The sequence below is a fragment of the Gopherus flavomarginatus genome, chromosome 2, assembly GCF_025201925.1.
Source record: "Gopherus flavomarginatus isolate rGopFla2 chromosome 2, rGopFla2.mat.asm, whole genome shotgun sequence".
Classification (NCBI taxonomy): domain Eukaryota; kingdom Metazoa; phylum Chordata; order Testudines; family Testudinidae; genus Gopherus; species Gopherus flavomarginatus.
This window is the reverse complement of record NC_066618.1, coordinates 77820229-77846710: the sequence shown is the minus strand read 5'-3', so window position 1 is coordinate 77846710 and position 26482 is coordinate 77820229. Positions and strand designations below refer to the sequence as shown.

The 26482-nt window shown below is 41.7% G+C and overlaps 2 protein-coding genes across 2 annotated transcripts in view; one reads left to right on the top strand and one right to left on the bottom strand.

The window, feature by feature from the left end:
- GPD1L (glycerol-3-phosphate dehydrogenase 1 like) overlaps positions 1 to 26482 on the bottom strand; it is an 844690-nt gene that overhangs the window by 187811 nt on the left and 630397 nt on the right. The window lies entirely within an intron of this gene.
- Positions 1 to 26482, top strand: part of OSBPL10 (oxysterol binding protein like 10) — a 172126-nt gene that overhangs the window by 101587 nt on the left and 44057 nt on the right. Inside the window, exon 6 of the mRNA XM_050938385.1 lies at positions 9690 to 9841. Coding sequence (XP_050794342.1) covers positions 9690 to 9841 — 152 coding nt within the window. The remainder of the gene's footprint in view (positions 1 to 9689; positions 9842 to 26482) is intronic.

The window sequence follows — 26482 nt, the reverse complement described above, 5'->3', positions numbered from 1 at the left end:
TAACCAGCTGCATTCATGTGACCTGCTGAGTGTACATTATGGCTTTACTAGGTGAGTGCTGGATCTGTTTGTTTACAGAAGTGGACCATCTGTGTGCTCTCATAAAAAAGCTGATATGCAACCCCCCCCTTAGTCTGCCTTTATTGACCGTGAAATTGAAAGCCCAACATTACCTCCGCAACTGGTTGTAACAAGATGGAATACTTGGTTTAAAGCCACAGACTGTGTCTGCCATCATGTGGAGTACTCGTGGAGTATTACAAGGGGTTCATTGGTCAGGAAATCAAAGTGGAGGACGACTGCCATTTTAGAGGAGCTAAATGTTTATTGCAATGAATCATTTTGTGGCATATTTAATTTTTATCCAAGCAGAAGCAACTCCGCTTGTTTGGATACTACTTACATTTGAATCATGGTCAACATTACCAACTGAAGTGTACAACATTGCATTTGATTTGGTGGTAATACTGCAGTACGCAGGACAGAATGTACTAGAGTATAAAGTTTTTCAAAACTATGCAGAGAAACTGCAGAGGTACTTAAATACAGAGAAACAGCCAGCATATAGATTTTTTTCACAGTGTGAGAATTCTTGATCCCAAGCAAATTCGTGTACTCTCCCACAACTTCTGTGACTATGAACTGAGTGTTCTTCTGCTGAGTTCTGTACCTGAGGGTGAGTGGGGAGTTGACTTGAACATTGTAAATTAACTTCGTACTACCAATGACATTTCTCTCTCCAGTTTTTGGAAAAGCATGGACAAATGTTTGCCAAGACTTAGCCAGATTGCTTGTGGTGTTTTGGTGATCCTGTGCAACTCAGTTGGTGCTGAATGCAGTTTCTTCAAACTGGAACAAGTGCTAACCCCGCAACATTACTGTATATTATTGGAAAGGATGAAAATGTATGCCCAAATGAGTGTTGATGTGTCCTAAGTGTGTGTCACTGAATATTTTTATGCTGATATAGGTGGTATGGAAATATTTTCAATAAAACATTAGTTTACTTTAACCAAAAATGTAATTATTCCATAGTTCCCGATGTTGTTAGATCGTTGCATAAAACAATAATCCAACTTTTATTTTAAATGTATAGTCTTGCATGGCAATAATTTTGTTTTGTGTTTATAGTGATGATCTCTTAATACACTTTTTATGTTCTGAAAATGACAATTTCGGTTTAAAAAATAGTCTGTAAACACTAATGTAGGCTACTCATTTTTGTGCAGTAAGGATTACATATTGCTCATGTTCGTCAATACGTGTATTTTTTGTGTTTAATATAATGCATATCTGAAATATAAAGCTTAGAAAATCTGATATTCCTTTTTCATTGCTGGAAAACACTTGCCTGCTAATTAGCTTAACTGTCAGGTAAGACCCCACCACAAAGCTGCAGAGACAACTGGATGGGAAAGTCTGAACATTCCTTTTTCTGAAAACAGAAAAAACAGACCTGGAGAAGGATGGCAGAAGGGCTAGATGATGAGCTGAAGAGTGGAAAGATGGCATGAAAAGGCTACAGATGCTCCCCAGGTTGCACAAATCCGTCTTACGGAAATCCGAACTTACGGAAAAAGTTCCGTAAACGCCTTTTTTTGGGTAATTTTTGGAGATACATTGCCAACTTACGCAAAATTTGACTTACGTAAAGTGTTCTGGAACGGAATGCTTGCGTAAATCGGGGAGTTTCTGTATTTTTGTGGAGTTATGCAGAACATAAAACAGTTGTGTGTTCTTGGCATAAAGTTACATTTTCACATTTGCACAATATTCTATTGGGACGCTGGCTTAATTCATACTTCTAAAGAGACTCCAGGGACAGCTACGCACCTTAAATAATCTATGTAGGTGTATGAAGCACGAGAACCAAAGGACCCTTCTTATCTTCCATGTTCCACTCACCTCAGAAGAGATGCAAACTAAATGCAAGTATTTAAAAAGTAAATTGAAGGAGCATTCCTCATTAACTGAGAAGAGGTCTTTAAATTCTTGGCTTTGTTTTAGCTTTCTTCATAGGAAAGGGGTAGGAAGCAAAGACTACACAAAAATCCTTCCAAGGAGGAAAGAAATACGTCCTATTCCTATATCTCTGGACACTCTTCTTTAGATCCATGTGAAACAAGTAAACTAGCTGAGATGGGGGAGCTGGACAAATACAAATGTTGATCCTCTATCCCTACAATAAGCTCTTCCCTCTTGGCATTGATAAGGTTTCTGATTCCCATGGATGGAACCAGTATTTCCAAAGGTTTCATAGAAAGGAAAGCTAAAAATTCCCTTCAAAGTTCAGTCTGTTTGCACGAGCCTGAAGGCAGGCATAGCATCTGCTCTTACCGCTAGAGTTTGAATACACACACAGTTAAACTAGGAAAAAGAAAATCAAGAGGAACAGAGAGACTAAAAAGTTTATAAAATATTTAGTCTGCTCTCTCCTGTTAAAAAGATGAACTTTGCACCATGAGATTTTTCTTCCAGGGTCCAGTTATGCAACACAATTGCCTGAAGGAACCTGTGGCTAAAAGCCATGATTACTGGTTTCTCCTCTTGATTTAATTTTATTCAGGTCTCCTTTGATAGGATTGTCATTTCTGGGGGGAGTCATTAGAGTAAGCTGTTCAGCATTCATCAAAGCTGAATAAACTCATATCTAATGCCTCTAAGTAATCTTCTAGTCAACTCTAATTCAGAGATTTTAATTCTACAGTGTTCAGACAGTTTTTGGTTACTGCAGATGCAAGAGATTCTTTCTTCACTGAAGGGATGACCCATGGTGTCATCTCCTAATATTAGGAGATCAAAATAATGATTCCTGTAGCTCAACCACCATTATCCTGTTGGAGGATGGCTGAAACATTTATTCAGTTCTTGCATTTTCTCTGGAAACAAATGGGCACTGGAAATAATTTAAAAAGATGACTTTGAGATTCTAGAAATTTTCTTCTATTCTTACTTCATTTGCAGTATGTGGGAGAAAATACATAAATATTCAAAGCAATTAATGGATCAAGCCCCAGCTATGTGAAAGACCAAATTGTGGCCTTTGAACTACTGATACACTTGTGCCTTCTGGGATAAGATCACAAAATCTGGGACAAAGTACACAAGAGAAGATGACAAAGCATTCTCAATCAAGGGATCTGGTGTGATTGAGAACAAGCAGCTGAACTGCAAAATATTCATTTTTATTCAATTTTATGCAAAAATAGTAATTTCCATGATCAATATATGCCATATTTTCAGCACTAAGTGCCCAAAGTGGGAACAGAGGGGCTATACCATTGGGCAGCAATAACATGTCTGACTGCTAATAGTGCAGACAGTGAGGTTTTTTATTTGGGAGGTGTGGACTAGGGTTGCCAACTTTCCAATTGCAGAAAACCAAACATATCTGCCCCGCCCCCTCCCCACTCCTTCGCAGAGGCCCTGCCCCTATTCACTCCATTCTCCCACTCTGTCGCTTGCTCTTCCTCACCCTCGCTCTATTTAACTAGGCTGGACAGAGAGCTGGGGTGAAGGAGGGGGTGAGGACTCTGGGGTGGGGCCAGAAATGAGGGGTTTGGAGTGTGGGAGGGGGCTTGAGGCTGGGGTAGGGGGACAGCATGTGGGAGGCAGTAAGTACTCTGGGCTGGGTGTGTGGGCTCTGGGGTGGGGCCAAAAATGAGTGATTCAGGGTGTGGGGAGGGCTCTGGGCTGGAGCAGGGTGTTGGGGTGTGTGTCGGGGGGTGAGGACTCTGGCTGGGGGGTTTGGAGTGTGGGCTCTGGGAGGGAGTTAGGATGTGGGAGGGGGCTTGAACCCAGGGCAGGGGCTTGGTGTTCAGGGAGGGGGGTTGGGGTGTGGGCTCTGGACGGCGCTTACCTCAGGTGGCTCCCGGAAGCAATCGGCATTTCCATCCGGCTCCTGGGTGGAGGCATGGTCAGGTGACTTCGTGAGCTGCCGCTGTCCGCAGGCACCGCCCCCACAGCTCTTATTGTCTGCAGTTCCTGGCCAATGGGAGCTGCGGAGCTGGCACTTGGGAGGGGGGCAGCGCGTGGCACGCCCAGGGCAGCTCCTCCACCTAAGAGCTAGAGGGAAATGCTGGCCACTTCTGGGACTCACAGGGAGCCTGTCTTAGCCCCACAGTGCCGCCGACCGGACTTTTAATGGCCCAGTCAGTGGTGCTGACTAGGGCTGCCAGGATCCCTTTTTGACCAGGTGTTCCGGTCAAAAACCGGATATCTGGCAACTCTAGTGTGGACGTTATCTGTATCAAGTAGAGAGGAAATGTGTTGTCATTAGCCTCTAATTTTAAATATACCTGTTAAAGTAACTAAAAAAAATGTTAGAGTTCACTTTGGAATGCTCTGATTTATTATGGTTTCTAATGGGCTCTGAATATTCTTGGTCCTTAAGTGCTCTCATAAGGCTTTGCTTACTGCTGGGAAACAGGATGTGATATTACTTAGATGGCAGCTCTCACTGGGGAAAACCAGTTCCATTTACCATGTGCGGTATAGGGCTGGTGGACCGCACTGCTTCCAAGTAAGATCTGGCAGATTAAAGAAGAATGCTGCTGGGACTCTGAAGTGTGTCATGAGAGAGTTTCTAGCAGAAGTCATAGATATTTTTAAAATCCGTTATGAAAATGAGCTTTTCATAACATTCCTAGTAATTTTTTTTTTTGCTTTCTAAGCTATTATGACTAATCACTGCAGTTTGCTTTTAGGGAGTGTGCCAAAGAGATTTCATTGACTGTTTTTTCTGGGATGCTGCATGTCCAGCTGTTCTGTTTAGACAGACTCCACGCAGATGGAATACAGCCAATTGATATTTCTTGTCTGAAGAGATGATGGGAAAGATGTGCTTTTCCCTTTCGATCCTTGGCTTCTGGCATCCTGATACTGCTGGTTGGATCAGAACTTGGTTGTGTAGCAACTCTAAAAATATTGATTAAGCTGGCTGTGACGGGTTCCCCCCTCAGGGTCAGGGGCAGCTCTAGCCATTTCGCCGCCCCAAGCACGGCGGCATGCCTCAGGGGGCGCTCTGCCAGTTGCCGGTCCCGCAGCTCCGGTGGTCCCGCAGGCATGCCTGTGGATGCTCCACCAAAGCCGCGGGACCAGCGGGCCCTCTGCAGGCATGCCTGCGGGAGGTCCACTGGAGCCACCTGCCTCCCTCCTGGTGACCGGCAGAGCGTCCCCCACAGCATGCCGCCCCAAGCACGCGCTTGGCATGCTGGGGCCTGGAGCCGCCCCTGCTCAGTGTGCCACTTGGAACTTGGGGACCTCTGAGCCTACCTGACCCACCTGCCTGGGCTCTGTTTACACTGTATTGCTGAAGCAAGCCAGCCAAGCCCTCCCTCAGGCTTCAGACTGTACTGTACCTGCACACATACAGGTAGCAGCACACCCAGTTGAAGCTGTGCACACAGAGATACTAAGATCAGCTCTGCATGGGAAGGCTCAGCTAAGGAGTTGTCCAGTATTCAAGGGCACATAGCTCTGTAGAGAGTATACCCAAAATTGTACCGTCTTGCACTGTACAGTACTCTGCAGTGTAAGCTCACGAAATTTGCCCCCTCAGTGTGGAGAGGGATATACACAGCTTTCTGCCCCAAGTTATAATACCACACACTCTGGTTTTAGACAAAACAAAAGCAAGTTTATTTACTACAAAAGATAGATTTTAAGTAATTATGAGGGATAGCAAATAGTTTTATTTGCTAGGTAATCTGCTTTGATCTAACACACAATCTAAGCTTAATATACTAAAGAAATTGGTTATAAGTAGCAGTTTCTCACCCTAAATGCTGTTTTAGGCAATTGCAGAGATTCTTGAAGGCAAGCTGCACTTGCTTGCAGCTTAAAACTCCAGATATTCCTTTCATGATCCAGACACCTTCTAGCCTGGGCTCAGCCCTTCTGCCCTAGTCCAGTCTTTTTGTTCTCAGGTGTTTCCAGCAGTCCTCTTTCTTGGGCGGAAGTCAATGAAGAATCAACCTCGATGTCACTCCCTTGCCTTAAATAGTTTTTGCATATGGCAGGAATCCTGTGTCTCCCAGTGTGATTCCCACCCTCAGTCAGTGCAAAAATACTGGTATTATTCTGGAGTCCAGTACCAAGCGACTTGGTCACATGTTTCTGCTGCCATAACTCAAGCTGTTTGCAGCGTCCCCAGGTAGGCTTCCCAATGGGAGATTAGATCTTCAAAGAACCATTGTTCTCCATAATGGCTCTTCCAGCAAGCCACGTAGACTGATTGCATTCTGTCTAATGGACGTTCCCCAGGTGTAAACACAGTTGTAATAGGAATATTGTCATTGCATCTAACTTTAGATACAAAAATGATACATGCATACAAATAGGATAGTCATCATTGAAAAGGTTATGACTTACTGACTATATCTCACATGCCTTATCTTTCATAAAATACATCATAGTTATGCCATAATCACGTCATATAACAACAATCTCTATGAAGGATATGTGGGCGTAGTGCCACGCTCATAAGGGCTGTTCTTTGTGATGGTCATGGTTGCGCTTGGGACAGATGGGGAAAACACACTCGCATAGTTCCCATAGATTTTATTTCAGTAAAAGAGTTTAAGACCTTGGAAGGAAGAAGGGGAGCAGATGGTGAGTTCTGGCCTTGCTTCTTTATACTGAAGCAAAAAGATGTCATTAAAAATAAAGTAGTTTTTATGTATTAAAAATAAAATATCCATAAAATATTTGTTTGTACATTTGTACAGAAAACTAGTTCTGCAGTTCTGATCCAAACTACATAAGTGCAGTGTCATTCAGATGACACTTTTTTCTCTCATGTTCACTTGCTATAAAAAAAATCTTTTAATTAAAAAAAAAAAGTCTGTACTTTGTAAATACGGTCAATAGGATGAATTGCAATATGCAAATAAGAGATGGGAGCGTGGATAGACTAAGAGATTGATTGGCTGATTTACTTTCTCTTCCACGGTACCTCCCCTTCTCCAGTCCTATTTAGGAAAGGGTCAGACAATTCTTCTATATTCTTTATCATTTGTTGTTATCCAGTAATGAGCTGTTCATATGGCAAGGAGAGAAGGACAACACATAAATACATTATTAGTCACTGTCACCTAATAAAAATAGAGACATGCACATGTGGCACATCAGTTACACAAAATTGGTCTTGTGTGGTTAGCCAAAATATGTAATTATTTTGAGTTCATTATAACATAGTGTTTATTTTAGAACAAAATTTCAAGCCTTCCTCTAACAAACTTTGTCAAATCTTGGCCAAATTGCTCATGTTCATGGCCTTTTTGCTCTGAGAGCTATACTATTATTTTGAGAGATGGTTAAAAGAAGATACTCATTGCTACAGCCACATTAATTCTCTCAAGAGGACTTGCTAACTTTGTAGTTGAACTTTTTTCATTCAATTTTATCCTTTAACTCTGAAGGCATGCATCTCTTACAGAACTCTGTGGATGTCCCAGGCAGGTCTCCAGGGCCCTTCAGTGTTGTTCTTTTAGTCTGTGACAGCACATTTTGGAACAGTGGGATTGTCCCTTGCTTTGTCTCCACATCACTTAAAGTGTAAGCAAAAATAGGACCAGGATCACAAACTGAACTCAGATCTCCAGCTGCATCTGAATCTGTACTGAGCTGCCAAATGTTGCTTAGGATTGCTGCACAAAAAAGGCTCTGCCTACTTACTGACATTGTTGCATTTCTAAAACTTAAATTTTTTTTTCATGAGGATAGGTTACTGGTCTGTTGCTCAACCCCCAACCTGGAGAACCAATGGATTGTTTATTGTCTGGTCCCCATCCTATAAGGAGTGAAAACTCCCACCAGCGTAACTTGTAAGGTCTTTGGACTGCATAAGCCTGCCCACTCTATCAAGGTGCAGTTCCCAGGAAAGATTCAGCAATATAGCAATAGCAATAAAGAACATTACTCTTACCCCGGGCCAGTGGGAATGGTGTCTTACTGTGTGCATTTAGAATAAAACACAAGCAAGCTTTTTATATTTACATCTAAATATCTTTGAAAGTATGTTCATGCTTAATTTGCCTATTGAGACCTTGGTTAGTTTCTGGTTTTCTTCTGCAATGGATGACATCACAAACTCCTAATGTGAGCAAAGAGACTTATATAGCTTTGTGATGTCACTGAAATGTTGCTGGGGAAATATGGAAACTTCATGGGCTCACTTGGCAAGTAAGTGCAAGAGAAATTGCTTTTTAATGTTTTTTTGTATTTTAACCATTCTGTAGAATATACCTTTTGGAAATGTTTTTTTAAAAGTCTAGGTATATATTCCAATACTGATTTGGAATCTTAAACCAGATGGATGCTTCTTAACTGACAGTTTTTAATGAAACCCTCACATCCCCAAAGCAAAAGAGAATAGCCCTTAGTTTTGAATATATTATATGTACTAGGGACCATATGCATCATTGAAATAACGTTCACTGTCATACTGTAATGATTGTAAGTATGTGTAGTCAAGAGAAAAACAGAAGTAAGGACTTGCTCAGAATAAACCATTGTGTAGTTAGGTTGGGGAGTGGAGATAACCTGGTTGAGGGCTAATGAGCTTTTTTTAGTGCTGATGTGTTTTTGGGATGGAGAGGTGGGTGACAGCAATGTAATCCATCCCACAAGCTGGAGAGTACGCTGGTACAAAGGTTGTCCTCTGGGCTTTTGCAACTGTTCAGGAAACTGTTATCCCTAAAGGTTCACCGGAGCCAGAGAGTTCAAATATCCCTGGTGGCAGAAATGTGCTGATGGGGGCTTATGGTTCAAGCTCATTTTTAGTTGGCCTCTTTCTAGTGTGAACAGCACTCTAATACTGGTCTTGATAGAGGTGCTAAAGTGGTTTCCTAACCAATGTAGAAGGACCTCTAACAGTACAGAGGGGAAACAAAAAGACATGTAGTGGGCTAAAATAACAGCTTCAGACAGGTGGAGTGGGGAAAAAAGTTATGGATGCTGTCTGAACTCGGCTTTGGGTTGGGACTTGATTCAGAGGATGAGCAATCAAGCATTCCCCTTATTGTGATACTGACTCATTTCTAGTACGAGGAGAAAATCTACCTCTATCAGATTCAGGAATATTTATTTCAGGGCCATTATAAGATTTTTAATTAATATTGGCACAGACAACTATTGACATATTTTTTTATTTTTATTAGGAAAGTTGTACTAAATTGCACATTATTTTCATGTATAACGTGTGACCTTAACTGAAACGCATTTGATAAATATTTGAAATATAATTTGGACCTTTGCTACAGATTTCTGTAATGTTTGTGTAGTTGTGAGCTGCAACTTCACAGTTAGTGGGAAGAGAAGAAAACAAAATGAGCTTCATAAGTATTTGCTGAAGGTAAAAATCAAAATACCTTGAATTTCCTGTTTACTATATTTATTGTCCCATATTAATTCCAGGCTTGAATAGCTTTTGTAATTTTCTTGGTAAACGTTAGCCATCCACCTCAAAAAGGGAATTTATTGCAAATAAATTGTTGCTAAATGCAGGATATAAGCATCTTTCTGTTACCGTGGCAAAGATGTGTGTGTGTGTGCGCATGCATGCGGGTGGGGGCGAGGGAGATGACTATAACTGCAAGTAGCAAATCATATATAGAATTTAGGACATTGAGATTAAAATCCTGTCTAGAACATGAGTCTTGTGGCTTAACTCTAGTTTTCTGTTACAGAAAACATCCTGGGATGGCCTGGGCCAAAGTCACATTCCACAGAACTGAAAAACGGTGCTTTCAGCTCTTTATCATCTGCTAGTGCCAATATAACGTGGGCATTTGTACCAGCTGCAACTCAAGATGGACAAACACTACACCCAAATACTGAGGTAAATACAGTAGACCTGTGTATATTGTTTTCTTTTTCATTTAGGTTAGAAAGCCCCTACCATACTTGCAGCTTGCCCATTCTTGCCTAATCGTGTTTGATAGGTATTTTATTCATCTTAAAGTGCTCCTTTTTTACTTTTTAAAACATTTTGTATTTTAAATGGCTTTGTTAGTAAGTAAAGTTAAACAGCGAGATGTTTGGTGGAGTATGGAGAAAAATGCAGTATAAAAACCTACACAGATATATTTATGTATGTATGACACTTACAGTGTGTGTTACTGCATGTGTGGGATTACTTCAGATAAACTTATGAATCAATGCACTACATATGCTTTTGTTTAGCCTGGAGCTGTTTTGATTTCCAATGGAAGAATTATGATGAGTCCATTATAGTGGTGCCCATCTTGACCTGATTTGAGTAGTGCTGTATATGTTGTAACGCTTCATGGAATAAGGACTCCTTACTTCACACTAACACAGCACACTGCAACAATGATTTGTAGATTTGAAATCGTCTAATATTGGTCTCTCTGAATTGACAGGACATAGTATAAAAGTTGTCAAGATATTAATGATATTGTCAGTGTGTGCTATTAGGTAATGATTGCTATAAAACAGTGTACCATGATAGCAATTGGCAAATTATCTAATAGCAGCATTTTAGTACCCATACCTGCGGTAGATGGGGTGATTTGCATGGCAAACACTTTAAGGCAAGTGATATATTCACTTGTAAACTTATTTCTAGCTCTAATGTGGTTTTGGTATGTTTGTATGGATGTAAGGAGCTGCTCATCTTTGTGTGGGGAATCCAACTTAATTCCAGTTGAAAATTATACTGCAGATAAAGGGACCAGTCCTGCTAGGTGAAGTTGAGTGTACTCTGCACCTGCTAGGATTGTTCAAAGACATCTTCAGGAGTGTTTGATCTCTGTTAGAAGATACCAATTTATTGATGGAGCATTTGCTTGCCAACTGTGTCCTATGACTTGTATAAAAATGTGTTCTTGCTCTTTTAGAGTAAGATCTTTGCAAAGAACTTGACAGAGGGATTTCTTATACCCATAATGGTGTATCTCTCAAAAAAAAGGACACTTGTTACACCTGAAGCACACATTATATAACTCATTTTCTGATGCAGAATTTCAGAATGAGTTTACAGTGCTTGAATTTTTGGCATAAAGATTGAAATGCTCTTCTTCTTTCATTTTGTCTAAACTGTAAGAAGTAATGATTGTCTTAGTGGAATTATACAATTACATTCTTTAAAATGGGATTATGCACAGCCTTCAGGTTTTTTTTTTTCAAATATTAAAGGGAACCTGTTCAAAATCAAGTGACCTCAAATTTCTAAGAAATTCTGTCCACCTTTTTTTTTTCTTTAAACCACTGTCCTCATTGTATTCCTGTAAAATACGTTCCCAAAAGTAAAGGCTAAAATACTAGTAAAATCCCAACTTCTCTGCTGGACAGTCAGTTGACCACCACCATCACACCCCAAGATACTAGGGGTGCTCTTATTTGTAGCATGCATGTTGCATCATCCTTCATTTCTGCCTGTCTACTCAATTGTTTAAGAACCAGCAGTGTGATATATGTGAATGCATTAGTCATAAGAACACACTTCATAGATGTTTGTGATACATTTTCAATTTCAAAAGCAAAGCGGACAAGCTAGTAAGTCAAGGCATGGTGAAGTACGTATGTCTACAAGGTCTAACTTGGGAGTTGGCAACCTACGGCATGCATGCCAAAGGTGGCATGCAAACCGATTTTTGATGGCACGCAGGGCAGGCTGAGCCACTCGGCACACCACCGCTCTGGTGTTTCTGCTGCTGGCCCCTTGCCATCCGGGGTCCCACTCAGCACCTGCTGCTGGCCTGGGGGAAGGAACCCCAGGCTGCCATCGGGCTGAGACCCCAGCTGGCAGGAGTCGGCTGCTGAAATGCCAGAGCAGGGGCGGGTGGAGACATTCAGCCCACCCCCAAAACCCCAGAGCTGGGCGGGCTGACTTGCTCAGCCCGCCGCCGCTCTGGGGTTCCTACTGCTGGCCCCTTGCTAGCCAGGGTCCCTGCCGCAGCCCCACTCACCTTGCTTCCGGTTGGAGTTCCAGCGCAGGCCCCCTGCCGGACAGGGTCCAGGCTTCCAGCCCTGCTCAGCCCTACCAGCCGCCAGCTCCACTCACCTGAGCTGCCAATCTGGGGTTCCAGCCAGTTAACAACTGATCACTCAGAAGCCTGTATGCAGCTTAAAGTATCCAAATATGTGCCACGAGTCATTGGAAAACTCAGGAAGGAAAAGCAAGGGCAACAATCACACTAAACTAATAAGATCTGCATTTTAATTTAATTTTAAGTAAAGCTTCTGAAACATTTTGAAAACCTTTTTTACTTTACATATAACTGTAGTTTGGTTATATATTATAGACTTAGAGAGAGAACTTCTGAAAAACATTAAAATGTATTAGCAGCACGCGGAGCCTTAAATTAGAGTGTATACATGAAGAGTCGGCACACCGCTGCTGAAAGGTTGCTGACTCCTGGTCTAACTGTAGGCTTTTGGAGCCTTGGCAGTTTCTTTAAATATATTTCTCCTATCTCAGTCCAGGCACTGAGTTACATTAGCAGATGGAGACAGAAGGCTTTTCAATTTTATGGTTGTTGTTCCAGCTATAAAAGCAAGAGGCAGATTGACATTCCACTTGCTTTCTGTCTTTGGCAGATAGAAACGAAACTAAATTCTGGTTTCATTTGAACCCTGTATTTTGTTTGATATCTCCAGTTGTTGTTTGATCTTGTGGTTCTCCAAATGCAAATGGTTGTCCTGATTCACTGAAGAGTTTTGTGATTTTTTTTTTTTTACTTTTTTCCCTGTCTGTGTAGTTGAAAGAGATTGTGAGCAAAATGTACCCCAAGTAGCACACTTGCATCTTCCTGCACCAACTTAGATGCTGTGTCCCTGTGGAATTCTCTTAACAGAGAGCATATGGTGAAGTTCTTTTGAGGGACAGCTCTGATCTCTACAAGGGGCTCTATATGAGTGTCTTTGGGGGATGCACCCAAACAGTTAGCTGCCCCAGCTAGCCCTCCCCAGAAGCACTGTCTGCTTCAAGGACAGAACTGCTGAGTGCCACAGGACTCCTGGCAGAGTGGAGGTTTTGGGTATTTTGTGTGCCTGCTTCACTCCATGCTGTGGGCATACTTCACAAGCTAATATTCTGCTGGTGTTGGAACTGATTAAACTTGACAATATATTTTCCTTTAATTAAATATGCAGTGGTCTCTGACTTACCCATTAGTGAAGCAATATTTTCAGCATTCGCCTACCGTCCTGAATTTAGCATAATTTAAAATGGTATTGGCTACACCTGAATTTCCAGTTTACTGTAGAGTTTCTCTCTGCCTTTTCTTTTAGTAGGCGGATAAGAGAAGGATTGGAAGAAGATTATGTAATTCACATTTTATCCAGCAGTGAGGTCAATGGACCTAGATGAACATATGATGTAAATTCACTTTAGTTAGAAATTATGTAATTTATTTTTCAGATAAGTAAATGACAATTCTCTTAAGCGAAGTATTTTTTTTAGAAGAGGGGGAAAATGTGTTGCCACGAGTATTCTTTGCTCCTGGATAAATTGTAAATTGTTGCATTGGACTTTTGATTTGTTTTGTACCAGAGAAAACTGGTAAGAATAGCTGTCAATTAGAAATTTCTTGTTAGAAGAATGAGAGTCCTGGCCAATTTTGTCCTTCAAACCTATTTGCCGTTCCTTCTTTTCATAGCCCTTCCACCTTCAGCATGCACACAACAATTTCATCTTGATTTGGGGAAATGCTTAAGGGATAAAACTCTATTTTTAAAGAGAAAAATAATTACTCTGTGCTTTTTGATTTCTTCCTGCCCTTTTTTTATTATAGTGTCTTCCATGACTGCTGACTCAACAAAGCAAATTTTAAGCCGCTGCAGCTTGGATATGGATATCAATATATAATATGATAATACATGCTGAGCATAAATAGTCTGACCTAAGGAGTAATGAAATTATGGATTGCAGTTTATAATTTACAGACTCTTTACTGGGTTGTCATTACCACAAATCCCACCTGGCTCTGCCCAAGGGATTTTATGCCTCTGGGGTGGAACCACATAATGGCTAAGCTATCTTATTCCCCAGGGGCAGCTCTGTTTTTTGCCACCCCAAGCACAGGAGTCAGGCAGCCTTCGGCATCATTTCTGCGGGAGGTCCACCGGTCACGTGGATTCGGCAGCGGTTCTGCTGGTCCTGCTCCTTCGTATTTGTGTCGAATTGCTGAAACTGGCGGACCTCCCACAGAAACGCCGCAGAAGGCTGCCTGACTGCGGCCCTCAGAGCGACTGGCAGGCCACCCCCCGTGGTTTGCTGCCCCAGGCACGCACTTGCTGCGCTGGTGCCTGGTGCCGCCCGTTATTCCCCATATCTGTTTCCACTTGATTGACTCCATATCCATTATGCTCTTCCTCTTCCCAACATTTTGTTTTGATATATTTTAAAAATTGCCTGCGTCTTGCATGTATTAATCAGTCATAAAATCCATTGGTAAAGGGAACTATAGGAATGTTGCTGTTTTGTTCGTGGAGGCTTGGGTTCTGCAACAGGATGATAAAATGCAGCAACAGAATTAATTATTAATCTCCGGGCATCATTTTGCAAGTAGTTTTAACCATTCTGATGTCTGAGTTCTAAATATTATATATAGAGACTTTTTCCCTGTACATTTCGGCATATTTCAGCAGTTGAAACTAACAATTTCGTCTGTGGCATGAGGGTGCTACTAGTTTAAAGATGCTGTCCCTTTTTAACAATAGATCTTAATTATTTTGTTTACTTTCCACTTGAAGTGATATCCCCTCATAACCTTGAAAATAGCATCTTTCCTCCTGTCTTTTTGTCTCATCACCTGGCAGATGTTTTTCCTGCTAATTCTCTCATAAAGCAGCAGCCGAATGCATCCATGCTGGGATTATTTTCTTAGCTTTTGTCGTCTACATAATCACTGCTATATGTCTTGAATAGTGGGAGTCCAACTCTGAATATAAAGGTTAACTTTGCATTCCCTATGCTGACTGGAGCTGTCTTTGTTGTAGTGGAGCAAAAATGTTGTAGGGTCTTTTGTAAAGATCATTTATTGTATTTTGGCTACAGGAAAGATGCTTCTTTAATAATCTTGGCAATAAAGAGGGTGGGTATAGAGCTACACTAAATGCTTAGAATCTGAAGGATTTTTCATACTAAGGCATGTGTTAAAGTAAGTCATGTTTTGGCCTAAACTATTATGAATGTTTTATGTTGTGATAGTGCCTGAAGGACTCAAGCACTTCTCTTTAAATTGTTGTCTCCTTTCATTTCCATTTGGATGGTGGCCTGCAGTATGAAAGCAACTGTGTATGTGTTGTAGAGTATGATACTTAATGCTGCTTCTGATTCGTCAAGAATTCTTTGTCTAAATCCATGAATGGGTTTTGACTGCATTGCCAAATGAAGCATTGAAAAATCACAAAACAGGTCCCCAAAACTCATGGACTGGCTTAAAAATCATCAGATTTAAAACAATTATATATGTGAGGTGTCATCTGTTTTCTGATTTTTGAACCTGCAGAGACCTTACGATTCATATTTTCAGTCTTTCTCCCCAGCCAAGAAGTCTAGACTTTTTTTTTTTTTTTTTTTTTTTAAATGAACACCAAGATTCTCACACGAGCACCCAGAGCATTGGAACACTTCCTACAGTAAGGATGCCACAAGCCACTGAACAAAACTGTAACCTTGGAAGCCATGCATTTGGTTGCTATTATTACTTCCAGTCAAAGGGTGTTTCTGCACCAGCAGCACTGCTAGTTCTAATGCTGCTGTAGGCGCAGGACTCCAAGTGCTGGGGCTTCAGAAAAATGCCAAATTCATAATAAAATCACAAGAGTTGGCAGCCCTGCATCATTGGTGCGCACCAAGGTGCACAGAACAGTTCCTGTTTCTCAACCATCTCAATTAGCCCTCCATATAAAATACAATGGCAGTAGCAAAGTCCCTCTTGGACTTAATGGAATTCTGCCTGCTTCTTGTTTTTCAGTTTAGAGGAAGCTAAGCTTGGAGTAGGGTTTCCTTCTTCAGGGCAGGGGGCAGAGGAGGTTTGGTGGGTGGAGGAGGAGGCAAGCAGTTGATGCTGTGTTTGTCACTCTGGATATGATGGAAAAGTTTTATTAAGCAGGAAATTTTCCAGTGTTTCCTAAAGGCTGTCACATTCTGGATTAATCTAAACTTGTCTGGAAGCTGGGTTCCCTTAACCCAGAGTGCTTTGTCCTCCGCTCTCATGGGCTTTATTCTGGACTTTGTTTTGTCCCAGAGTAGCACAGTTGTCTTGGTGGCTCGTAGACATAGCTGTGTTCTTTAATGTATCTGGGACCTTATTCATTTGCTGCTTTGAAGATGAGGACTAAGACAATAAACTGCCAGTGGAAGTGGAGAAAATAGGGCCTAGCCTGAAGCATGGCAGTCGTGTGAGATAGATGGGGAGAGTATAGGCTTGACCACAGCCAGCCGACATATTTTTAAAATGGCCTAAGCCCTAACTACACTAATGCTTAAAAATGTGAGAGTTAAAATGTATTAGGTCGATTTTAAAAACACATTATCTATTTTTCCTAGTCTAGGCACAGCCTTAATAGAACCACAGCTGAGAACCAGATATGCAGTTGGGTGTTATCCTCAGCATATTGATGATGTTGGCATCCATAATTCATCATCTATCTGAATGGTCTCATAAAAGCAGCAAAGAGTCCTGTGGCACCTTATAGAATAACAGACGTTTTTGGAGCATGAGCTTTCGTGGGTGAATACCCACTTCGTCAGATGCATGTCTCATAGACATTGAAGAGAAGGGAGTGGTACAGAATCCTTTGGGAATCCATAGGTGTCATTTGAGGGAAGCTGATTTCTCTTTAAGCTCCTCCTTCTGAAAGAACAAAAAATTCTTTATGTACTAAGAGATCACAGTCTCTAAAGGCACAATTAGTCTAGTAATTGGAGTTACTTTAATCCCTGTCAGAATAGATACATCTCTATGTTCTGACAGTCCTTAAAAAGAGCTCTGATTCCTCTTTCAGAGCTACTGTGCTGTTAAAATAAATTTGTTTCCTCTCTGACCATACTTAAAGTTTTGGTAAAGAAATCTATGCCTTTTATGATAAATTACATGCCCACGGGGAGGGGAGAGAACTTTGTGGCTGACATTCAGCATTAAATGTACCAACTAAACAAAATCTGAATCGACCTGTAGCTTAAAATAGAACAAGTCATTTAAATTGCTACCCTTGAGGGAATCAGCTGGTTACATTATGGAATCGTAGACACCCCTGCCTAAAAAACAGAATCGAAATACAAAAGTGTTCTACTTTTTTGTCTTCTCTCGTGGTGTAAATACGTTGTACATTGCTAGAATCTGTGTATCTGCCGCTGACTATCCCTCAGATTTCCATTACTCAAGAGCCAGATATTCAGCTCTTATAAATCTGCATAGCTCCACTGAAATTAATGTAGCTATACCAATTTATGTAAGTCAAGGATCTGGCTAATGTAGATGTTATCTGTGAATATAGAAAATACATTAAAATAGAGTTAAGATTGAAAGTATGTATCAGGAACTCAAGAGTAAAATCCTTACAGGGATGTCATAACTATCATCACAAAAAGCATTACCAGACCAGGAAACTTAGAATCATCCAAACACGTTAAGGTATATGTGTCTTAACTGTGCATTTGCAAGTAACTTTAATTCTAGCCTATAATGACACCATGCAAAACAAATGTAGAATTATAATTAGTATATTATGGTATTAGCTGGTCTGGATTAAATTCAAAACCAATGGTTTCTAAAAAACATATTTGATTTTTCAATTTTGACTCATGTGGTCACAACAGACGGAGTTAAGTTTTTTAAGTGCCTTTACTACAGCATTTCCAAATTTTAATATGTTTACGTTTATTTTAAATTTACACTGGGATCCTAACTCTGAATTTCCTGAATTAGTAACGCTTGTTTTAGTGATGATTACAACAACATCCCCTGTAATGTGTTTATGCTGTGAACTACAGATATGTACCCTCCACCTTGAGTCCAATTTAAGCAAGTTTTGTCTGGGAAGTTTCCTTTTTAAATGTTCAGAAATGAACCCCAAACAAGAATGCCAGAGAATGTTACACATTGTATTTCTAATGGTTTGGAGATACGCATCATCATCTTTAAGACTTTTTTACTTTAGCTTTAAGGGCTAATTTCACCAGTGCCACATGGTTGCTTTATCCCACTCTGGAGCAATGCAAAGCAGCCAGTTTCCCTTTCCCCTTGTATCCCTCATTTAATAGTTAAAATATTGATTATCCTTTGAAAAAAGGTACTGATATGTAATATTGGCATTCATAGTGTGAACTGAGATATAGAAAATCTTTGTATACTAGGCAGACTAGAGTCCCGAATTATTTCAATGTGCAAACGTAGGTGTGCGCAGGGGGTATGCCGGATGTTGAAAACGGGACACCTGAAAATCCTAGTTTTAGACCTATGGATCCCTGTAGGGATGGGACCCACTGGCCACTGTCAAACCCATCCTAAGCATCCTTTGGATGTCACCTCAGTTGCTCCCCAGCATCTTCTGAGTGCACAGTCTCTGTGCGGTCTTTGTTTCTTCCTGCACTTCCCAACCCTCCCCCACGTTTTGTACACAGCAACATTTGTCCCTAAGAGACACCATTATCTATATTTAGGCATCTTTCCTCTTGCTGGTCTGAGGTTTAACATTAATCCCACCTCTCTGTCAAATCAGGTTTTTATTGTGGCAGTGACTGTAGGCAGTCAGTGTTTTCAGCCATAACTAGTGGCTGGCCCATGTGCATGGTATCATTCTGTATGTCATTCTCCTTTTTGATAGGGCATTGACATCTATCTTACCTGTTTAGGCTGTAACCTCTTCTGGGCAGACACTCTCTCTTTACTATGTGTTTGTACAGTGCCCAGCACAGCAGGGCTTCAGTCTCCACTGGGGCCTCTAGGTGCTAGTGTACTACAGATAATAGATTAAAAACAATATTAAAACGGTGACTCCTTATATATTTTAGCAACTAATCAAGGTGCAGGAAATAGAAATACAAAGGACACATACATTCTGTTGAACTGAAAACCTATGTTTTAAGCGATGGGCTTGCCCAGGGCTCTGGAATGCTTTTCAGTGCTTTGTACTTGACATAAATCTTTGTATTTGATACTCTGAGATCAGCTAAACAATAAATAGATGGTGCTAACAACATGTCCAGTAACGGAACGAGAACAGAAGGTTTGTGAGGAGCATGTGCTGTATTACAGAGAGAGGCGCTTTTCTCTCTGCAGCACAGATGTTGGAGGATTTCTTAATGCACTCTGCTTTTTCCACTATACATGAGTAAATCCTTTTTGCGCTGCATAGTGCATTAAATGCCCCTAGCCTGTAATATGCTGTAATGACTTGTATGGCTAAATTAATGTGTGGTCAAAGATTCTACTAGTTAATCCTTTCACTATCAGACCATCCCAAAAATGACATCTGAGATAATCAATTGGAAATTCTCAGGTAAAGTATACTTAAGGATTAAATGTACAATTACACTAAAAGTAGAATTTAATGACAGTAAACTGCTGCAGGAGCATTGATAGAAAATGATTTACACTAATCTAACTAATCTTGATTTTAGAGTTCTCTGCAGCAGTCACTGTGCTAGCAGACAAAATCCCTAGTAAACCTGTTCACGGAAATGTTTTTTTACTGAGAGAAAATTTAAGCCAAAGCCTTTGAATTTTATTTGGTGCCCCTAAATTCTGTGTGTGACATATTTTACAAGGATAATATCTTTACTTATGACAAAAAGCCATGAAGTTTCATTAAAAAAAATCTGAACCCAGTTCTGAACCAATACCCATCCCCAAATGCCATAATTGCAAGTGGAATTCAATCAGTGTAAGAAATAACAGAATATAAAGAATCCAATAATACCTGTACAGTAAGGTTTCAAAGATAAATTAAAACCCATTGAGCAAAACTTAACAAAAATACCAACACTAACTTTATTTCAATGTTGTATATTAACTTAATTGTATTATGTTTTGTGCTGTCATCCATGTTCCTCTGTATATCATAGGCAATGCTACCAATGCTGCCTATTAAGATTTCCCATCACTTCCCATTATCAGACCCTCTTTTCAGCTTTTCATAACTTTGCCAAACTTTACCGGTTTAGGCTGAAATTTTTCTTGCCAGATGTCTGCCTCACATTGTGTTCTTGTATTTTTTTTATTTTTTATTTTAATTTCAGGCCAAACAGTCCAGATGTTTCTGAGAGTGAAAGCTAGGGGAAAATATGTTGTTTTGTCCATGTTACTAAATTCAGTTGAATCTTTCTTTGAAAAACTCTAGCTGGGCAAAGAGACTGGGAGAGTTGGTGTTTGGGGAGGTGGGGAGTGATGGGAGTCTGGAGAGGTGAGACTAGGACATTTTAGGCCAGGAGACTGGGACTGGGATGAGAAGCCTGAGGATGCCATTGTGAGGAGAATGAGGGTGGGGAAGAGACCAGTGGCACCAACTGAAAGGGCAAAGGGAGGGAGTGCCAACAGCCCCGACTCCACAGAGTTTTTGCACTTACTCAAAGTTCCACAGGCCACAGAGCTCCGAGGGGCCATGACCTGATCACTTCTAAGCAGTAGTCTTGTATGAAATCAGGTAGTCCTGATGTAGTCCTGTATGAAATCAATATGGCTGTGTGGTTGTAACACTACTGAAATTTTGACGTGGACGCCCCTCTGTACAGATGAAGAGGCAGCTGGGCTGGATTTGAGTAAGGGGCATTGTGACCTGGTGCATGAGGTCACAATTCCACTCAATTTCGCTTGGCCTATGCCTCCATCCAGATGGAGTGGAGGCCAGGCCAAATGGTATTGAAGCCTGGTGCATGAAGAATCTGTTGCTATAGGGTGGAGTGCAGAGGAGTCTGCTAAGAACTCCTGGCATCACTGGCTCATGCATTTTGTGGGTAAGAGAGAGGGGAGACTCCCCAGCTGAGGAGGACCCAGCCTTCCCAATGACCAGTTGGGTGTCAGTATAATGCCACATGATGGAATTTCTTTTTTCAGCTTGCTTTAAAAAAATCCAGCTAGGAAATTACACACACAATTACATTTAAAGAACATTAATGTTGCAAAGTCAAGCATTCAGAAGTTAGGCTATGCCAGAATTAAGGTTGTCTATCCAACCATAATTAATCCCCCTTGTCTATAAGCATTATGATGCAGTCTTAAATTACATGATCACATACTATTTTTTCCACTGGCCTATGCTGGGCCTGTTCTGAAGCTGAATCAGGATTGTGTATTGAAGGAGGCTGTTGTCTGTAGGGGCTCTTCCTCGCTTGTTGCAGAGTCTGGAAAGTGAATAGTGAATGAGGCAGGGGAATTCAGGAAGAGAAAGGGTGGTCTCATGGTTAAGGCAGCTGAATACTGCCCTGGAGAACTGGATTTTATCCCTGCCTCGGCTACAGAGTTACTGCGTGATGCTGGGCAAGTCACGTAAACCAAACTTTTTATAGGTGGTCAATAACTGTGTTCTCCTTGTTTTCTGATACCAGACACTAGGGTCTGATTTGCGGAATTGTTGGCTGAGCGCTCAGAGCTGCAACTGAACGCAATGGGAGTTGGTCTTTGAATGTACGAAGTGCTGTATAATTCTAAGTACTCTGAAAAATCAGGTGTTTGGTGTCTCAACTTGAATGATTGGGTTTGCCAAATTAGCAAAGTGAAAATTACCATGTTTCACTATGTAGTGCACCACAGTGGTGTAGCTAGGACAGGAAGACTGGGTGGGTCCTGATTTTTGGGTGGGTGGCCAATGAAGGGAGGGGATAGGAGTGATGGGGGGGGCCTGCCTCCCCACACCCTCTTCAGCTGGCCCTTACAGCTCAGGCACGAGAAGATGAGGCTGTCTGGTGCACACAGGCTACGAGGTGTGCCCAGGGAGCAGAAAGAGACCCACCGGGGCTCACGCTCTGCCCACCCATCCTGACCCCAGCTTCGTGTCCAGCCAGGTGTGTCCCTCTGCTGCCAGGGCTGTGCGCTGCTGCCCCAGTCTCCTGCACCTCATTAGCCCCGCCCCCACAACCCCCCCACCTGGAATGACTCACTCCCACCGAGACTGTGCCTTGTGGGGGTGGGTCTGGGTGGGGCCAGAGCTGAGGCGGGAGACCCACTGGAGCAGCAGCACGCGGCACTGGCCAGAGAGGGACGTGGCAGGTGGACAGACCCGAGTCAGGGTTGGAAGTCCCAGCCTGTGGATTTGGGGGGCTCTGGCTCCAATTTGGGTGGTCCTAGAAGTGAAATGAGTGGACCACAACCCACCCACGCCCACCTGTGGCTATTCCCCTGTTACATTACCCCCATAGCGCCAAAATTTTGTGCAGCTCCATGTGTGACAGTTGTCTTGGATGAGTCAATGATTTTCCCTCTTTTCCTCCCTCTCCTCAGGCAGTGATAGGGGTTTAACAGGGTGGCATAAATCCACCCTGAGCACTGGGATTAAATATGAGTGGAGGTAGGAGCCTTTCCACCAACCTCACCAAGGAGCCCCTTCTCTCAGGGATCAATGGGAAACTTATTATACTTCTCCATTCTAATAAATCAAGGCTGAAAAATACTGCCAATAGCCATACAAAGGTATAAAAGACTTCCTGATCCAAAGAGCTTAATTTGGATGAGACAATAGAAATACCTTCTGCCTATTTCTGGAGGTTATCCAGATGTGAAGTTGATGGGGAAACTCTAGTGTTCTGGTTAACACTTTCCCTTGAAATAAAATGGGTTCTGCTGCTCATGCCTGTTGCTGAGAGCTGTGGTGCTTACCTAAAACACTGTCTCATCTGCATCTAGCTTACTATAAAGCACTTTGTGAAATCTTCACTATAAAAGGCACTGCATCTGTCCAAATTCTGTTGTACTCACTCTTTCTCAAGACCCTATCACACCTTTAGTATCAAAGATGGTTGTTTCAATTCAGTTCCTGTTTTTACACCTGTGGTATTACAGACAAGGACGAGCTTGCTATTCTAGGGTACTTTCTAGAACTATAACAGGCAACCCATGAACATGCCAGTGCAGGTTTCAACTTAATCTAGAAAGGGTAGAAATCTTTTCTTGGATATTTATGAAGCTCTTTATTTGTCTTGCTTGTGGGTCATGAAAACTGCGGAGGCAGTGATTTGTGACTAGCTAAAGGAAGCGCATCCTTATAAGAAATGACTGCCGTTCACTCTGGAGACTGAGCAAGTTACCGTTTTTTCTTCATTAGTATTCCTCAGGTAAAACAAACAAACAAAAATGTTAGAGCTTTGGGGATTCCACCACTGACAAGGGCTTATTCAAGTAAGACATGAATTGCTTTTATGCTGGCCTTGCTATACTGATATACTATGTTTGCTTTTATGTGGTCTGAGTAACGGAGGCCACGTCCAGACTACCCGAGTATCGGCGGGTTAAAATCGATTGCTCGGGGATCGATATATCGCGTCTAATCTAGACGCGATATATCGATCCCCGAGCGCGCTTATATCGATCCCGGAACTCCATCAACCCCAACGGAGTTCCGGAATCGACAGGGAGAGCCGCGAACATCGATCCCGCGTGGTGAGGAGGGGTGAGTAATCCGATCTTAGATATTCGACTTCAGCTACGTTATTCACGTAGCTGAAGTTGCGTATCTAAGATCGATTTCCCCCCCATAGTGTGGACCAGCCCTGATTTCCATTTCCAAGAACTCCAGCTGCTGTTTTTTATGGGCATCTACATTTAAAAATTTGACTCTCAAAGCAAATCTGTCCACATTTAGAAGGAGATTTGTTTTCTTCACTATTGGCTTTGTCATCTTAGAAAATACATTTTTACAACATATCTGTTGCGTGTTATTGTATTAATTTTCTTGTTTGTCTAGATTAGCATAAAATAAACTTTCATAATAAACAATTTGCGTTTGTCTCTACGGTCTTTCGTTCTTTCTTTTAGGACAAGCCTGTAGGGATTTTCTCTTTGATCATTTTATTGTCGCTGCTGCTGCTGCCTTTTCTCCTCCTTTTTTGATGGCAACTCTGATTAAAAAATGTTTGTATTGAGTTCTTAAGGGCATACAATACTGAGAAGCATTTTTGTATATTAGAGTTTAGATTAAGCAATATCCTAATTTTACATCTCCTGCTTTTTCAAATACAAGTGGCAAAGAAGCAGTGAAATGTACAAGATTATCCTTTTTGCACTCCACCTTTATAGAAATAACAACACCACAAAATGCAATAGTGATGGAAAGGAATTCTGGCACAAGAATGGGCAAGAGTGCGGCCTGGATAATGGCTGGTAGAAGTCTAACCCAGACAAGTCATAGATAACATTGGTAGGCTGAGGGAAGTAACCAGATTAAACCTTGCATCTGGTTAGCCTGGACTGAGGGAGTACGCCTGCTGTTTTTTAGTTCAGATTTCCAATTCGAGGGTCTTGCAAGATCGTTTGCAGCTTGTGGATGTACAGGGAAATTCTCTCAAATGTTACAGTATAATGTAGAAGTATCAAAAATAAAACGATCACCTGTGTTTGGCTGGAAATGAACTTAAGGAAATAGTCCTTTGGGTAGAGTTTCAGTCATTAGAATATCTGAAAAAAATAAACTGTTATCTTGTGACAATGTCATGGCTTGTTCATTCTCCCAAAATGAACCTAGAGTTTTAGTTTTAGTGGAAAAAGTAATGCTAGATGCTTAGAAATTTGGTAAAGAATTTTATTTAAATAGGAAAATGTTTGTATTTGGAGACAAGTCATATTTATCAGAACTGAATAAAAGCAATTAATTATAAGAAGCTAAAAACTTATATTTTCAGGGATTTCAGTAATTTGAATTCATGAATATTTTCATATGCTCAAGTTGGACCTGGTTCTTCTTATGCCTGTGTGAATCCCCCAGTGGACTTCTAATTTACTTTGGTATAAGTAAAAGGAAAATCAGATTTTCTGTCTTTAACCAAGATTCCAGCTACAGATTCCATACCTCCATTCTTTGTAAATAGTAACTTAATTTTTTTAATTGCAATTTCCCCCAGCCCAGTTAGTCTGTTGGCTGCGTAATATTAACCATTTTTTTTAAAAGGTCAAGTTTTAATTTTGACTCTCCTACAGTAAGCCTAGCATGATTAAGCTCTTGGAAACAAAATGTATAAAGAAACTCTTAAGGGAGTTTTTTTAATATTTAGTTTTGAAAAATAATATTTCTGTTGAAAAATTGCTCCCTTATTGGGTATGGCAAATGTAGTATGTAGTGATATGGACAATCAGCCTCTGGATATCACTGGAGTTTTAAATGTATCAATTGAGTCATCTACCTTACTCCACTGCCTCATTTAGGAGATCTTTTTTTGGTAAGGCAGGATATGTGGGCTGTGTAAACATTGCTCTAGACCTGTAGCCTCCATAAGCCCATGATTAAGGCTACGATTTGGGCATGGGTATTTTTAGTAAAAATCACAAACAGGTCATGGGCAATAACGAAAAAGTCATGGCCAGTGACCTGTCTGTGACTTTTACTAAAAATACCCGTGCCTAAATCTTAGATGCTGTGGGGTGGGGGGAGTGCTCCAGTGGATGCTGCTGCTGGGCAGGGTAGTCTGGTGGTCACTGCTGCTCCTGGGAGTGGGGGGTGACCCGGGACCCAGCTGCAGCAGGAGAGGGAGCTTCCCGCGGCGCTGCTGCTGCTTCTGGGGGGTGGGTAGTGGTCCGCGGCCCCACTGCTGCTCCTCCTTGGGGAGGGTGACCTGGGGCCCCACAATCACCACTGCCACCACTCCTCCTCCGGGAGGGGGACGGCCTGGGGCCCCACCACTGCCCCTGCTCCTCCTCCAGGCGGGGGGTGGCCCAGGGCCCCGCTGTGGCTCCCAGTCTGCTGCTCTGGGGCAATGCTTGGGCCCGCCAGAGCAGTGGCTGGTGCCGCTGGCCCCAGGGCTGCCCCAGCTGCTCTGGTTGCCCTGGGGTCAGCCAGACCAGCCGCTGCAGCTGCGGAAGTCACGGAGGTCCTGGAAATTCATGGAATCCATGACTTCTGTGACCTCTGTGAAAAACTTGCCACCTTACCCATGATGGTAAAAGTTCCAGAGTCCCTTTTTCAAAAGTGATTTGGGCACTTGAGAGCCAGTGTCTCATTGAAACTACGTGACCAAGTTGCTGCTGAAAGTGAGATTTAGGCTCCTAAATCATGTAGACAATGTTGAAAATTTTACCCCAGTCTGCTCTTTTCATTCTGCCTTCCAGTGGCAGATCAAAAAGTTATCAAGGAGAGGAGCCCAGCAGGGCTGCAGCGGGATGGAGGTCACTGTTGAAGTTTGGAGTAATTGGTTTGAGTTTCCTGTAGCACTGTTCTTCCTGCTCCTTCCCTTTCTTCTTTCTCTAATCTGCTATCATTAATTTTAGAAGAGTGTTATGTTCCATTTTATTTGAAATTCTGTTGAGATGAAAGAGGCTTATGTGAGAGAGACTCATTATATCCCACAAGACTCTGCTGACCACAA